Source organism: Oncorhynchus clarkii, chromosome 1 (genome assembly GCF_045791955.1).
Source record: "Oncorhynchus clarkii lewisi isolate Uvic-CL-2024 chromosome 1, UVic_Ocla_1.0, whole genome shotgun sequence".
NCBI classification, from domain to species: Eukaryota; Metazoa; Chordata; class Actinopteri; order Salmoniformes; family Salmonidae; genus Oncorhynchus; species Oncorhynchus clarkii.
This window is the reverse complement of record NC_092147.1, coordinates 32,837,869-32,853,218: the sequence shown is the minus strand read 5'-3', so window position 1 is coordinate 32,853,218 and position 15,350 is coordinate 32,837,869. Positions and strand designations below refer to the sequence as shown.

General features: G+C 47.4%; 1 protein-coding gene across 1 annotated transcript; it reads left to right on the top strand.

The window, feature by feature from the left end:
* Positions 1-231: 231 nt before the first annotated feature.
* LOC139379447 (zinc finger homeobox protein 3-like) lies at positions 232-10,366 on the top strand (the record flags this gene model as incomplete). Its single annotated transcript, XM_071122500.1, has 8 exons — positions 232-358; positions 427-602; positions 678-927; positions 1,108-1,661; positions 1,835-2,108; positions 5,531-5,781; positions 6,581-10,033; positions 10,136-10,366. Coding segments are annotated over exons 1-8 (5,316 nt in total), but the record flags the coding sequence as incomplete, so codon positions are not given.
* Positions 10,367-15,350: the final 4,984 nt, after the last annotated feature.

The following is a 15,350-nucleotide window of genomic DNA, read 5'->3' as shown; positions in this document are numbered from 1 at the left end:
ACACCTGTTACAGATGATAGGAGGGCAGACACCACTCACACTTCCCTTATTGCCAATGGAGACACCGCCAAAGTTCCAAAACCAAACAACAACCCGAAAGAGACAGATGGAAAAAGAGAGGGATATGGAGAGATAGAAGGAGATAATGATAGAGAGGGAGATGATAACTTAAAGACCGTTTCTAAATACCTCCACCCCTCTCCGTCCTCTCCTGGCTCACTGAACAGTCACATGGCCTTGATACACTCCTGGAACTCCTGCAAGATGCTCAAATGCCCCAAATGTAACTGGCACTACAAGTCCCAGCAGACACTGCATGCCCACCTCAGAGAAAAACACCCTGCATCTGGGGGCTTGTGTGTGTGTGGGGGGGGGGGGGGGGGGGGGGGGGCTCGGGGGAGAAGTGTGTGTGTGTGGAGGGTCAAGGGGTGTGTGTGTGTGTGTACTGTAGCACGGGGAAGGCCCACCCTCGTCTGTCCCGGGGAGAGAGTTATGTCTGTGAGTACAAGCCCTACCTCTGTGGTGTGTGGGATTACACAACCTCCTCTAAAGGAAACCTCAGCATACACATGCAGTCAGACAAACACCTCAGCAACGTACAGGTAGCAGGACACACACACCCTGCGCACGGCACACACACACACACACTCCGCACACAATGGGGGCTACGCTGTCAGAGACACGGCAGGCGAACAGGGCTACGGACGCACACACCCCACAGTCACACAGCCCCCTGCACACACAACACACCCTACCCCAGCCAGCCCCCTTCCCAGGGTAAGAGGTGGCGGTGTGAGGTGTGTGATTATGAGACCAGCATTGCCCGGAATCTTTGCATACACATCACCAGCGAGAAACACATGCCTAACGTGCTGCGCCTGAAACAAACACACAACGTGTTGCAGAGAAGCTACTACCTGGCCCACTGCAGGTGTCTGCCTCCTCAACTCACACACAGCATAGGGGAGAGACCACACACACATACTCAATAACTGTTCTGTTGGGCTCTGTTCACTGGCACATCAAGTTAGGTTGATAGTTGATTATATCCATGCCTATATGTACAGTATGTTTTCTCACGGCCTGTTTGTGTGCTGTGTATTCTAGGTGGGGAACAGTCTTTGGATATGCATCAACTATCAGCAGAGGAGCCAGTCGCCCCGGATTCAACCCTGAACCCCTCCCCCTCTCATCCTCCCTCCTCCTCACCATCCCCTTCTCCCCCTCCTCCACTGTCTCTCTCCCCCTCTTCTCCTCTTTCCTGTGGTGTGTTCCAGTGCCTGGTGTGTTCCAGTTTCTCCTCTGACAGTCTGGAGTCTCTTATGTCTCACCTGAGTGCCCCCTGCTCCCTGCCCCAGTCTGAGTGGCGCTCTCTGTTGGCTGGAGGCTGCTACTGCAGGCTGTGTGGCTACAGCACCCCCCTCAGGGCTAACTTCACCCTGCACTGCCAGACAGACAGACACAGGGCCCAGTACCAGCTGGCTTCCCACCTCTGGGAGAAGGGGGAGGCCGGGGACAGGGAGGAATTTGGGAAGTTGGTTGCTACAGGCAACCCAGTTCAGCTGAAGTGTAACTTGTGTGACTTCCAGACCACCAGCTTGGAGAAACTGAAAATACACAGCATCAACACCCAACACCAGGCCAGCCTCAGAGTCTACAGGGTCAGTACACACACACACGATTTGGAGGCCTGTGTCATTGCTGTACTTGGACTATAAGATTATTTCTAAATATCTGGCATATAGACAGCAAATAAAGCACAGGGACCAGATTTATTTAGTGCATCTTTCTCTCCGTCACAGTCTAACCCTAACCTATCACCCTCTCTCTCTAGTTCTTACAGCAGTATGACAGTGCAGTAGATGGAGGGTCCTGGTTGTTCCACTGTGTCCTGTGTAACTACTCCTCCTGTTCTAAACTCCACCTATTGAGACATACCCACTCCCCTGGTCATCAGAAGAGGGAGCTTCACTACTTGCAGTTAGTGAGAGGGAGGAGCCTGGAGGAAGGGGAGGGGCTAGCGGCTACTTTCACCATTAGGAAGTGTCCCAGTCCTGAGACAGGTAAGAGACTTAGGAGGGATTTGGAAATGACCAGCTATCTGAAGTGTGCACTTGTTCAGTCCCCCTGATGAATTTAAAAGTTTATGATTAATTAAGGCATTGGCAAGAGGGAGTTTCAACCATATTTGAGAACCAGTCCAGAACAAGTTGACGAATAGAATGGAGAAAATGATCTGCAGGCCTATAATGTCAACGGAGAGAAAAAACCTGGAGAGATGGAGCAGGGTGAAGAGAGAGTGATAGAGAGAGAAGGAATGATTAATTATGGTCAGGGATCTATTGGGTTAATTGGTTTGTCGAAACAAGCTCGTTACATCCCATATTGCCCCTGACAATGCTAACTTGAGACATCACCACTGAGACACTGCTATTGAACTTTAATGTTCTAGAATAGAGATTTAAAGGGTCAGTTACCCAGACTCCGAGCCTAATCCTGGACTAAAAAGCACTGTCAATAGAGCTTCTCCGGCATGTTTTTTAGTCTAGCAGCACTAGGCTTAATCAGAACCCGGGAAATCTTCCCTCAGTGTATCAATCAAATAAATTTATAAAGCCCTTTTTACATCATCAGATGTCACAAAGTGCTTATACAGAAACCCAGCCTAAAACCCCAGAGAGCAAGCAATGCAGATGTCTACGCACTGTGGCTAGGAAAAACTCCCTAGAGAGACAGAAACCTAGAGAGGAACCAGGCTCTGAGGGGTGGCAACTCCACTTCTGGCTGTGCCCTGTGGAGATTATAAGAGTACATGGCCATTAAGGCCATATCGTTCTTCAAGATGTTCAAACGTTCATAGATGATCAGCGGGGTCAAATAACAGTGGTTATAGAGTGTGCAACAGATCAGCACCTCAGGAGTAAATGTCAGTTTCTTTTCATAGCCAAGCATTCAGAGGTAGAGAGAGCAGGTGCAGTAGAGAGAGAGAGAGAGATAGATGGAGAGAGCAGGTGCGGAAGACAGAGATAGATGGAGAGAGATACACAGAGAGATAGAGGGAGAGTACCTTTCTGATGACTCTAATTTCCTGTAGTCTAACTGTCAGGATTAAATCTGGTCTAACTGTCAGGATTTAAATCTGGTCTAACTCAGTCTGCGACTCTATTAATTAAACAGTCAATACCAGGTATTCAGTCTGAATGAACTGGTCTGAACCCCAGAAGGTTTCCTAATAGAAAATGTATACAGGATCAATTAGTATTCAGTATGTGTGTGTGTTGCTGTGTATTAACATACAGTACCAGTTTGGACACGCTTTATTTGTACTATTTTCTACATTGTAGAATAGTAGTGAAGACCTCAAAACGATGAAATAACACATATGGAATCATCTAGTAACTAAGTATTAAATAAATATATTTTATATTTGAGATTCTTCGAAGTAGCCACCCTTTGCCTTGATGACAGCTTTGCACACTCTTGGCATTCTCTCAACCAGCTTCATGAGGATGTCACCTGGAATGCATTTCAATTAACAGGTGTGCCTTGTTAAAAGTTAATTTGTGGAATTTATTTCCTTCTTAATGCCTTTTGAGCCAATCAGTTGTGTTGTGACAAGGTAGGGGTAGTATACAGAAGATAGACCTATTTGGTAAAAGACCAAGTCCATATTATGGCAAGAACAGCTCAAATTGTATATATATATATTTTTTTCACCTTTATTTAACCAGGTAGGCAAGTTGAGAACACGTTCTCATTTACAATTGCGACCTGACCAAGATAAAGCAAAGCAGTTCGACACATACAACAACACAGAGTTACACATGGAGTAAAACAAACATACAGTCAATAATACAGTATAAACAAGTCTATATACGATGTGAGAAAATAAGGTGAGATAAGGGAGGTAAAGGCAAAAAAAAGGCCATGGTGGCGAAGTAAATACAATATCGCAAGTAAAACACTGGAATGGTGGATTTGCAGTGGAAGAATGTGCAAAGTAGAAATATAAATAATTGGGTGCAAAGGAGCAAAATAAATAAATAAATACAGTAGGGGAAGAGGTAGTTGTTTGGGCTAAGTTATAGATGGGCTATGTAAAGGTGCAGTAATCTGTGAGCTGCTCTGACAGCTGGTGCTTAAAGCTATTGAGGGAGATAAGTGTTTCCAGTTTCAGAGATTTTTGTAGTTCGGGATGGCCCTGTGATAGACTGCATCCAATTTATTGAGTAGGGTATTGGAGGCTATTTTGTAAATGACATCGCCGAAGTCGAGGATCGGTAGGATGGTCAGTTTTACGAGGGTATGTTTGGCAGCATGAGTGAAGGATGCTTTGTTGCGAAATAGGAAGCCAATTCTAGATTTAACTTTGGATTGGAGGTGTTTGATATTTGATGAAGCAAGAGAAACTACAGTCCATCAATACTTTAAGACATGAATGTCAGTCATTCTGGAAAATTTGAAGAACTTTGAACTTTTCTTCAAGTAAAGTCACAAAAACCATCAAGCGTTATGATGAAACTGGCTCTCCTGAGGACCGCCACAGGAAAGGAAGACCAAGAGATACCTCTGCTGCAGAGGATAAGTTCATTAGAGTTACCAGCCTCAGATTACAGTTCAAGTAATAGACACATCTCAACATCAACTGTTCAGAGGAGACTGTGAATCAGGCATTCATGGTTGAATTGCTGCAAAGAAACCACTACTAAGGGCACCAATAAGAAGAAGAGACTTTCTTTGATCCAAGAAACACAAGCATTAGACAGGTGGAAATCTGTCCTTTGGTCTGATGAATCCAAATTTGAGATTTTGTGTTCCAACCGCCATGTCTTTGTGAGATGCAGAGAAGGTGAACGGATGATCTCCGCATGTGTGGCTCCCACCGGGAAGCATGGAGGAGGAGATGTGATGGTGTGGGGGTGCTTTGCTGGTGACACTATCTGTGATTTATTTAGAATTCAAGGCACACTTACCCAGCATGGCTACCCCAGAATTCTCCAGCAATACACCAATCCATCTGGTTTGCGCTTAGTGGGACTATCATTTTATTTTTCAATAGGACAATGACACAAAACACACTTCCAGGCTGTGTAAGGGCTATTTGACCAAGGAGAGAGATGAAGTGCCTCATCAGATGACCTGGCCTCCACAATCACCCGACCTCAACCCAATTGAGATGGTTTGGAATAAGTTGGACCACAGAGTGAAGGAAAAGCAGCCAACAAGTGCTCAGCATATGTGGGAAGTTGTTCAAGACAGTTGGAAAAGCACTCTTCGTGAAGCTGTTTGAGAGAATTCCAAGAATGTGCAAAGCTGTCATTAAGGCAAAGGGTGGCTACTTTGAAGAATCTAAAATATATTTTGTTTAACACTTTTTTTTTGTTGGTTACTACATGATTCCATATGTGTAATTTCATAGTTTTGATGTCTTCACTATTATTCTACAATGTAGAAAAAAAAATAAGAAAAAACCTTGAATGAGTAAGTGTGTCCAAACTTTTGACTGGTACTGTATGTGTTACCTTTCTAGGTGGAAGCATTGAGGAGGAGGGGGAGAGGAGAGATTCCCTTTCTCCAGCCAAGCGATCGTTCTCTGGGCTGGAGGAGACACAGAGCCCCCTCTCTCCCAAACACCCCAGAACAGACCAGCGCTCTACTCACCAACAGGCTACTGGCAAGTGCCCACTGTGCCAGGACACACTGGTATACACACACCTGAGACGCCACCTCATACTCACACACAGTGTGGTCCAGGACTGTGTGGACAAGCTCATGAGTGTGGTAAGTGTGTGTGTTTCTGTGTGTGTTCTAGCTACCTTTTCTTAGCAGAAGGGCAGTCAAGCTGATGGAGCTTTTAATGTCTCCAGCAAACAAAGAGTGCTCATTTTTATCCACATCACCAACCTCCATTACTTTGCCCAGCATGATCAGTGCTCTTTGTCTCCCTCTTCCTATTCCCCCCTTCATCCCTCTCTCACCCCTCTCTCATCTCTCTCACCCTCTCCCTACTCCCTTTTTCTTTACTGCCTTTTCTTATCTCTCCATCTTCTCTCACTTTCTCTATCCCTCTCTTTCCACTCTATCTCTCCATCTTTCTTTCTGCGACCCCTTGTTCTTTCTCTATTCCCATCTCTCCACCCCTTGTTCTGTCTCTGTCTCCCCCTTCCCAGCCCCCCCGTTTTCTCTCTGTACCCCACCCCCCATTCCCCCTCCCCCCTTTCTCTCTGATAATAGCATAGGTTCATTAATTCAGACTTGGATTATGATGTCCATTATGTTCCGGGCTTTCCAATGTCTCTGTCTAGATTAAGCCTGACCTTCACTCTCTCACTGGGGCATATATGTATTGTGTGTGTGTGTGTGCGTGTGTGGTTGATTTTAAAAACACTCTTGATTTGGTTTTCCTCCATCTATTATTAGTGTGTAATGGGAGAGTGAGGTGATGTAGACAATACAGGAGCATCACTATTATTATTCCATCTGCACTATCAAACAGGAAAGACACTGTTTTGACTGACTATAAAGGCAATCAGTCATTTGGATAGATTCAGACTGACGTTGTTGTTGGTTTCTTTTCCAGGTGGCAGTGGAGCTGCCAGAGATTCTGCAGAAAGAGACACTGCAGATGGAGTCCCACTCAAATATAAAGGAATCTCAAACAAACGATTGCAACACAAACAGCTCTTACACGAAGGAATCCCTCATAAACGAGTCTCAAAAAAACGACTACCATACAAAAAAAGAAAAAGTAATCACCGCCAAAGATGTCCCTGCTCTTCTGACTCCTCCCTGTGAGGACCAGCACCCAGCAGAGGACAACACCTCTCACCTCCTTGAGTCCCCCAGCTCTCCCCCTTCCCCACCCACTCTTTCCTCTCTCTCCCCCAGCATCCTCCCTTCATCCACCTTACCCCTGTCTCCTCCCAGTGATGCCCCTCCCCCCTCTGATTGTCATGGTTACAGGTTTCGCTGCGGCAGGTGCAGTCTAGCGGTTCGAAGGCAGAACCACGCCATGAGGGCGGCGACAGAGTGCCACCTCTGCCCCAGACGGTGCCGCAGCCAAGAGGCCCTGCAGAGACACCTGCTCAACACACACCTACAGGGCCTACACCTACAGGGTACATACCCTGACCAGAGTGGAGCACACATCCAACAACCAATCAGCCTGGAGGGGGAGGAAGAGGAGGGGGAAAGTAGGAGTGAAGAAGAGACAGATAAGAAAGAGGAAGATGATGAGGAGGGGGAGGGAGAGCAGGGAAAGGGAGATGAAGGAGAGGATGAAAAGGATGACCCAGATGAGGAGGAGGAGAGGCCCAGTTCAGGGGTTGGTGACAGTGACCAGGGTTCAAGGCAGCAGGAGGAGGAGGAGGCAGGGTCAGAACCCAACCCCTTCAGCAAGGGCTCCAACCCCACTCTGGAGCGTTTTTTGGACCCGGCTCAGCCCTACAAGTGTTCCTTCTGCTGTGAGTCCTTCACTCAGAGGTCCATCCTGCCGGTCCTCTATAACTCTCTGTCCCACCGTGCCAGAGCCAGATGGGTCCTGCAGGACTCCAGCCCCAGTTCCCCTGACACCTGCTGCAGCCCGGACCCAAGTTCCTACCGCTGCAGAATGTGTCGGGTGGCTTACAGCCAGAGTTCCGCCCTGGACATTCACCTCCGCTCTGTACTGCACCAGACACGAGCCCGTGGAGCTCGGACCCAGCTATCACTGAAACCCCACACCCTCCAAACCCTAGTTCCAGCCTTGGTTCAGAACACTGCCTCCAGCCGTTCACCAGGGGGAGGAGAGGTATCTACCAGGGGAAGCCCCCCAACAGCCACCAGATCAGCCCCTTCCTCCCCAAGTCCCTGTTCCTCCCTCAGTGAAGCCCAGCTGAGTGTGGGTGTCTCTGGGAAGGCTGAGGGCCACCAGGCTAAGAGGCGGAGAGTAGAGGACCTGACAGCATCTGGAGGACAGCAGGACCTAACGTTACTCCAACAGCAGTTAGCCCAGGCCCAGATGCTACAACAGCAACATAAGTTAGCCCAGGCCCATATACAGGAACACACAGTCCTCCTCCAGCCCCAGCTTTTTAGTCCAACACTGCTCCCGCACCTCCCCTTACTGCAGCAGAACCTCTTAAAGCAGTTCCTCCCTTCAGCAGCAGAGAGTCTCCAACAGAGGAACCTCCTCTCTCCACTCCAGTTCTCCCCAGACAGCCTGTTTTCTCTACAGCAGCAGATGCTCCAGTCCTTCTACCTCTCTGGAGATCTGCAGCTCAACCCTAACATGAACATTAGTCAGATCACCTCAGCCCTCTCCCTCCAGACCATCACTGCCCTCTCCTCTCAGACAAATGGGCTTAAACATCCCTCTCCAAAGCTGGTGACAACTAGCATCCAGTCTCCAGCCCAGCCCCCGAAATGTGAGACCCAGGCTGAGACAGCTGACAGTGACTCCCCCCTTCACCAGATGGAGAAAGAGTCAAATCCATCCTCATCTCCTGAGGGAGGTGGAGAGATGCAGGAGAGTGAGAAGAGGGATGGAGCAGAGAAGGCCCTCAGAGTTCTGCTGGAGAGATATGGCTGGGAGCTGGCCCTGCAATCCAATCAGAGCAGACAGAGACAGCAGAACAGAGAGATGGAGGGATGCCTGGAGGAGGAGAAGCAGTGTGGAGAATGTGGGAAGCTGTTCTCTGACTCTCTGATCCTGAAGAGCCATCAGGAGTTTGTTCACCAGCAAATGATCACTCCGGTAGTGTTGGAGACGTTCTCCAGACAGTATGACTGCCTCTACCCCCTCACACCCTTCCCAGTGGGGGACAACGATAATACTGTTGTTGCACATCTAACCCCAGCCACAGCACTTGTACTTGCACCCTTACCCCCAGCACCAGTCTCAGATTCAATCTTTGACCAAGCCCAATCCCTCTCCCAAGCCTCCATAGTTCCAGATCAAGCTGTACCCACCACACCGGCATCTGTACCTGTAACCTTGTCCACAGACCAAGCCCCAGTGAATTCCTTCTGCCCAGCCCAAGCCTCACCAACACCCTCTCCTCCACCCTCTTCCCAAACACAACCACTTCCAGAGCAGCAGCAGGACACTACGACATCGACAACCACCCCTGCCCCCTCTCCAACTATCATACCCGAGTCTAATCTCTCCATGCATTTCCCCTTATCCCAACTCCCCCTGCCCCCTCTTCCTTTACCAAGCCTCCCCACTCTTCCCTTCCCCATAGACCTCTCTCTCCTCCCCCTTGGTCTAATGCAGCCCATAATACTCCAGTCTATGCTTCAGTACCAGTCCCTGTTATCATCTGGCCACCAACCACCCCTATCCCTATTCACCAACGCTCACTCCATCCCCAAACCATCTCTACCCTCATACACTAACACACACTGTGATCCTAGTCCATCTCTACCCTCATACACTAACACACACTGTGCTCCAAGCCCATCTCTAACCTCATACACGAACACACACTGTGCTCCTAGCACATCTTTAACGTCATACACAAACACACACTGTGCTCCTAGCACATCTTTAACCTCATACACAAACACACACTGTGCTCCTAGCCCATCTCTAACCTCATACACAAACACACACTGTGATCCTAGTCCATCTCTAACCTCATACACGAACACACACTGTGCTCCTAGTCCATCTCTAACCTCATACACGAACATACACTGTGCTCCTAGTCCATCTCTAACCTCATACACGAACACACACTGTGCTCCTAGTCCATCTCTAACCTCATACACGAACACACACTGTGCTCCTAGCCCATCCCTGCCCTTTCTGAAGCGTAGGCTGGAGGAAGGGACAGCGGTAACGCCTATGAGGGATATGATGGACGGTGAGAGAGAGGAAGAGGGAGTTAGAGAGGGTGATGAGCAGAGGAGGGCTAGGCGCCAGAGGACCACCATCAGTTCGGAGCAGCTAGAGGTTCTGTACCAGCGCTACAGTCTGAACTCCAACCCAACCCGCTCTGTACTGGAGGGCATCACCAGGGACACAGGCCTGAAGAAACGTGTAGTGCAGGTACTCTATCATTCTCATAGTAACATTTCTATAATTATGTAATGGTGATCATGTTTTGTGTAATAACATGTAATACTGCTGTGTTTGTCTGTACTTCATCAGGTATGGTTCCAGAACACCAGGGCTCGTCAGAGGAAGGGCCAGCTCCAGACCCTGGGGAGAGGAGGAGGTCTGTGTCTGGGTGAGAACCACAGGCGCTGTCCGTTCTGCAGGGCTCTCTTCAAGGCTCAGAACGCCCTGGACGCCCATGTCAGGGCCCACCACTGTTCACAGACTGACAGAGCTGCCTATGGCTCATTTAATCAGATGGGTCCTGCAGATGACTCCAGCTTCTCTCACAACCATTGATCCTACAGAGACAGAGAGGGTCACTCTCTCTCCATCCAGCCTTTTCCCTCTCTCTCCCAGCATCCTCCTCTCTCTCCCTCCCTCCATCCCTCCCCAAGCCCATGGGGCGTCCCCACTGAGAGAAAATACATTTCTGGGAAAACCGATTTGTCCTTTGACCTGAACAAACCCCAAATTGAACTGTAGCAATCTGTTGTCTCTGGGATACAATTATGGAATGGCGAGCTTCAACGTTCAAGACTGTGACCAGAACACCAGTCCAAGTCTGTCTGAGTGTGGATAGGCATGTACCGAGACAGCAGCAGAGGCCGCATACCCAGATGACCCACCAGCAGGTTGCCTAACTCCGTCTGCTACAGGGAGCAATCCAGCCCCCTGCTGTGTGAGGGCCTGGCATGCAGGGTAGTGCAGGTGTGGTTTCAGAATAACCGGGCCAAAGAGAAGAGGGCCAGGAGCTTTAGAGTCGACCCAACCACAGGATAGAGAGAGACTGCAGAGGACAGGGGAGAGAACACACAGCCATGAACCAAGTGCACGTCAGTCACAACAATGAACCAACCACAGACACAGCCATGAACCAACCTCACAAAGAGCCATGAACCAACCACATGCCCAAGAAGCCAAAGAGCATTCTACCAGTGTACCTCATCCCCTCCTCAGCCCAAAAACATCACAGGGCATACCTCCTAGAGCTTTAAGACACAACTCCTCTGTTCCTCCCTCTCTCCTCTCCTGTCCTTTCTTCCAACCAATACCTCAGGGGTTAACCCCTCCATGCCAACAGATGTCCCTGTCGAGACCATATCATCTGGAGAATCAGGAAATGGTATGTAATCTTCCCACTTCTGTTTAAAGACTTTACTAGTGTTGTAGTTCTGTTGCAAGTACGAACAGATTCTATCAAGATAGTCTAAGACGTTTGGTGTATAGAAAGAAAGAAACAAAAGCCGCTACGGAAAACAAAAATAAAGAATATTCTTCACAAAGAGCTTCTGCAAAGACCGGCTTGGATTCCAAAGCTTGTAACCAAAACCTTACATGTCCTTGGATTGTGTTGTCAGAATGGTGGTTTTCATTTCCTGAACTGCAGTACAGACCATACAGTGAAGGGTAGATCTGAGACCGGTGTAGTACCAGGTGTGCGGCAAAAGACTGACTGGCCTATGTGGTGCCGAAGCAGACCTCAACCTTCTCAAGCCAATGGTGACTCTATTGCACATGTAAATGTTCCTTAGGTGGATAATAGGCCAAATAGCACTGAGAGAAGTCCACTTTGTCCTTTAAGAGAGACGTCATATAAGAAGCTATTTTGATCATGTCCAACCAATATATGTCACAACTACTCCAACCAAACACTACACAACATTGTTTAGTAAATGTTAATGAATATGAATATTCTGGATTGACGGTTGTTGTTATGCTTTGATAAGACAAGTGCTGTTTTGTGGTTTATGAGAACATAATGTAGGTGTTATGATGTGGAGTTTAGGGAAGATGTTACCACGCACTCTAACCATCTCTCTCTCTGTGTATGACGTCTTCTTACTCTCTCTGCATGAATATTACTGTAGTAATTATGATAATAACAACAGTAATAACTATGCTAATATATAATGCTTTAAAACACAACCCAAAGACATAATAGCACTGTAATCATTGGTGCATAAAGCCCACAAAAACAACTTGATAATGTATCATTGAATGATGGAAAGAAGAGAGACTGTATACGAACTGCTGTATCTGCCTCTTCACCAGGCCACTGGTGACTGTATACTGAAATCTCCATGCAACCTACTGCTGTACTAGGATGGAGTAGCACTTCTCAAAGCCAAACTCCCCAGCCCCTAGTGCACTGGGTAGAAGAGTACTCAGTACGGAACCAACCCCCAGCCCCTAGTGCACTGGGTAGAAGAGTACTCAGTAGGGAACCAACCCCCAGCCCCTAGTGCACTGGGTAGAAGAGTACTCAGTAGGGAACCAACCCCCAGCCCCTAGTGCACTGGGTAGAAGAGTACTCAGTAGGGAACCAAACCCCAGCCCCTAGTGCACTGGGTAGAAGAGTACTCAGTAAGGAACCAACCCCCAGCCCCTAGTGTACTTAGTAGAAGAGTACTCAGTAGGGAACCAAACCCCAGCTCCTAGTGTACTTAGTAGAAGAGTACTCAGTAGGGAACCAAACCCCAGCCCCTAGTGTACTTAGTAGAAGAGTACTCAGTAGGGAACCAAACCCCAGCCCCTAGTGTACTTAGTAGAATAATACTAAGTAGGGAAACAAACCCCAGCCCCTAGTGTACTTAGTAGAAGAGTACTCAGTAGGGAACCAAACCCAGCCCCTAGTGTACTTAGTAGAAGAGTACTCAGTAGGGAACCAAACCCCAGACCCTAGTGTACTTAGTAGAATAGTACTCAGTAGGGAACCAAACCCCAGCCCCTAGTGTACTTAGTAAAAGTACTCTACTCAGTAGGGAACCAAACCCCAGCCCCTAGTGTACTTAGTAAAAGTACTCTACTCAGTAGGGAACCAAACCCCAGCTCCTAGTGTACTTAGTAGAAGAGTACTCAGTAGGGAACCAAACCCCAGCCCCTAGTGTACTTAGTAGAAGAGTACTCAGTAGGGAACCAAACCCCAGCCCCTAGTGTACTTAGTAAAAGTACTCTACTCAGTAGGGAACCAAACCCCAGCTCCTAGTGTACTTAGTAGAATAGTACTCAGTAGGGAACCAAACCCCAGCTCCTAGTGTAATCAGTAGGGAACTACTTCAGAGCCATTGCAGTAGAGTGGTTGAAATTCTTTCCTCCTCGATGTAACCAACCAGATAGATTGTTTCAGCTCAGTCTTTGAGGACGTCCAGTTTGCTGCTCAGTCTTTGAGGACATCCAGTTTGCTGCTCAGTCTTTGAGGACGTCCAGTTTGCTGCTCAGTCTTTGAGGACGTCCAGTTTGCTGCTCAGTCTTTGAGGACGTCCAGTTTGCAGCTCAGTCTTCGAGGACGTCCAGTTTGCTGCTAACGCATTTTGTAATATTGCAATAACTGTTATAACATCCATGATGCAGTTTATAACCTGACCTTTAATTCTGATGTTATCAAAGAGATACTTGGGGCTCCAGTATTTACTCATTAATGAATTACTATGTGACAGTGGTTTCTAAACAAAGCTTCAAAGAAAATACTTCTATACTAAAGATCCTGCATAGCTATGCTTTGCAGGTTAGATTGTATCTAGCCCTAAACCTTCCACAGGTCTGTGTACCAGTCTGTTTCTGCTCTTGTGTCACTGGCTTGTTTAGTCATGTAGCTAGCCATGTTTGTCTCTGCTTTAGGCCAGGCAACAATGTAGCCATGTAGTGACATAGACACGTATTCATGCAGCCATGTAGCTGAGTAGCCACATAGTCATGTAGCCACATCGATTGTAACAATGTAGCCATGCAGCGGAACTGGACACAGAAACCAGGCTAATCTTCCAAAGAATGCTAACTAACCCAGTTCTAGCTCTAAAACCAACCACAATACCAATTATATTTTTCTGTACTGAAATTCCAAATAATGTACTACATGGCAGTTATGTACATATTGTTGTTTTGTTCCTTTTCCTCATTTTATCATTTAACTGTAAGATGTAAATATTGTTTTTTTATTGTTCCCGGAGGCTGTTGCCATAGTGATAACCAAAATATACCTGTTTTGTGCACCTGTCCCAGTCTCTTTCTCCAGTGGTTGTTTGTTCGTTCTCCCCAGTTCTCCTACAGATGTTTTCTCCCCCTCCCCACTCTATAGCCACTGAGGTAAATAAAGTCTGGTTTGGTGTACATATTTTCCTCGTGCGTGTGTGGCCGATGTGAAATGGCTAGCTCGTTAGCGGTGGGTGCGCGCTAATAGTGTTTCAGTCGGTGACGTCACTCGCTCTGAGACCTAGAAGTAGGGCCGCGGCTTTTGTGGAGCGATGGGTAACGAACGATGCTTCGAGGGTGACTGTTGATGTGTGCAGAGGATCCCTGGTTCGAGCCCAAGTTGGGGCGAGGAGAGGGACGGAAGCTATACTGTTACACGTGCTTGTGTTTCATTTGCCTGTCCCCACAAGGAAAAAGGCTATTTTAGGATTAGAATTAGAGTTATAAATTGGAGTTAAGGGTTATAATTAGGGGTTAGGAAAAATAGGGCTTTGAAAGGGAATCCATTTTGTTTGGTCCCCACAAGGATAGTAAAACAAACTGTGTAAGTACATCAGTGACATCCAGCCAGTTGACTTTCCTTTGTGAATAAATTATATGATGAATATTAATGACCTCGCATGAATTAAACTGCTGCTAATGCTGGGATGGGTATGGTGGAGGGGGGTTGAAGTATGGGGAGGGTATATGTGTGTGTGTAGGGTGTATATAATGTTTATTACCTACTTGTGTATGCATATTTGATGCTGTGGGGTTACAGGAAGGAGGTTTAAGGAGGGGGGATAGTAGGATGTAATGTCATGCACTGGAATATCAGCGATCCTGGGGGAGGGGTCAGGGAGAGAGAATAGAGAGGGGGGGAGAGACCAGAAGGGTTATAATGTCATTGGTATTGTTGTGTATGTAGGCTCATTTAGATTTAAATTGGTTCTGTGTGAGCAGAGGAGAAAAGCCAGTTCATGTTTATTCATGAGTCTCTTGGCTCAGCCACCAGTTAAAGACACAGGACTCTGTTTTCACTGATAACACCCCCACTCCAGCCTCAACCCCTGCACTAGCAGATTATTTTTCATGATTTATCTGTATGTGTGTGTGTTTTTGTATGTGTGTTTCACATTATCAAGGTATCAGGTTTTTATTCATCTCTAGGGATCCCAGTACAGTCACTGTCCTGATGGTGAGCTGATTGATGGAATACTACACTGCAATAGCCATTTCCCTAATGGTGTACAGTGTTAATAGTACACACACACACACACACACACACACACACACACACACACACACACACACACAC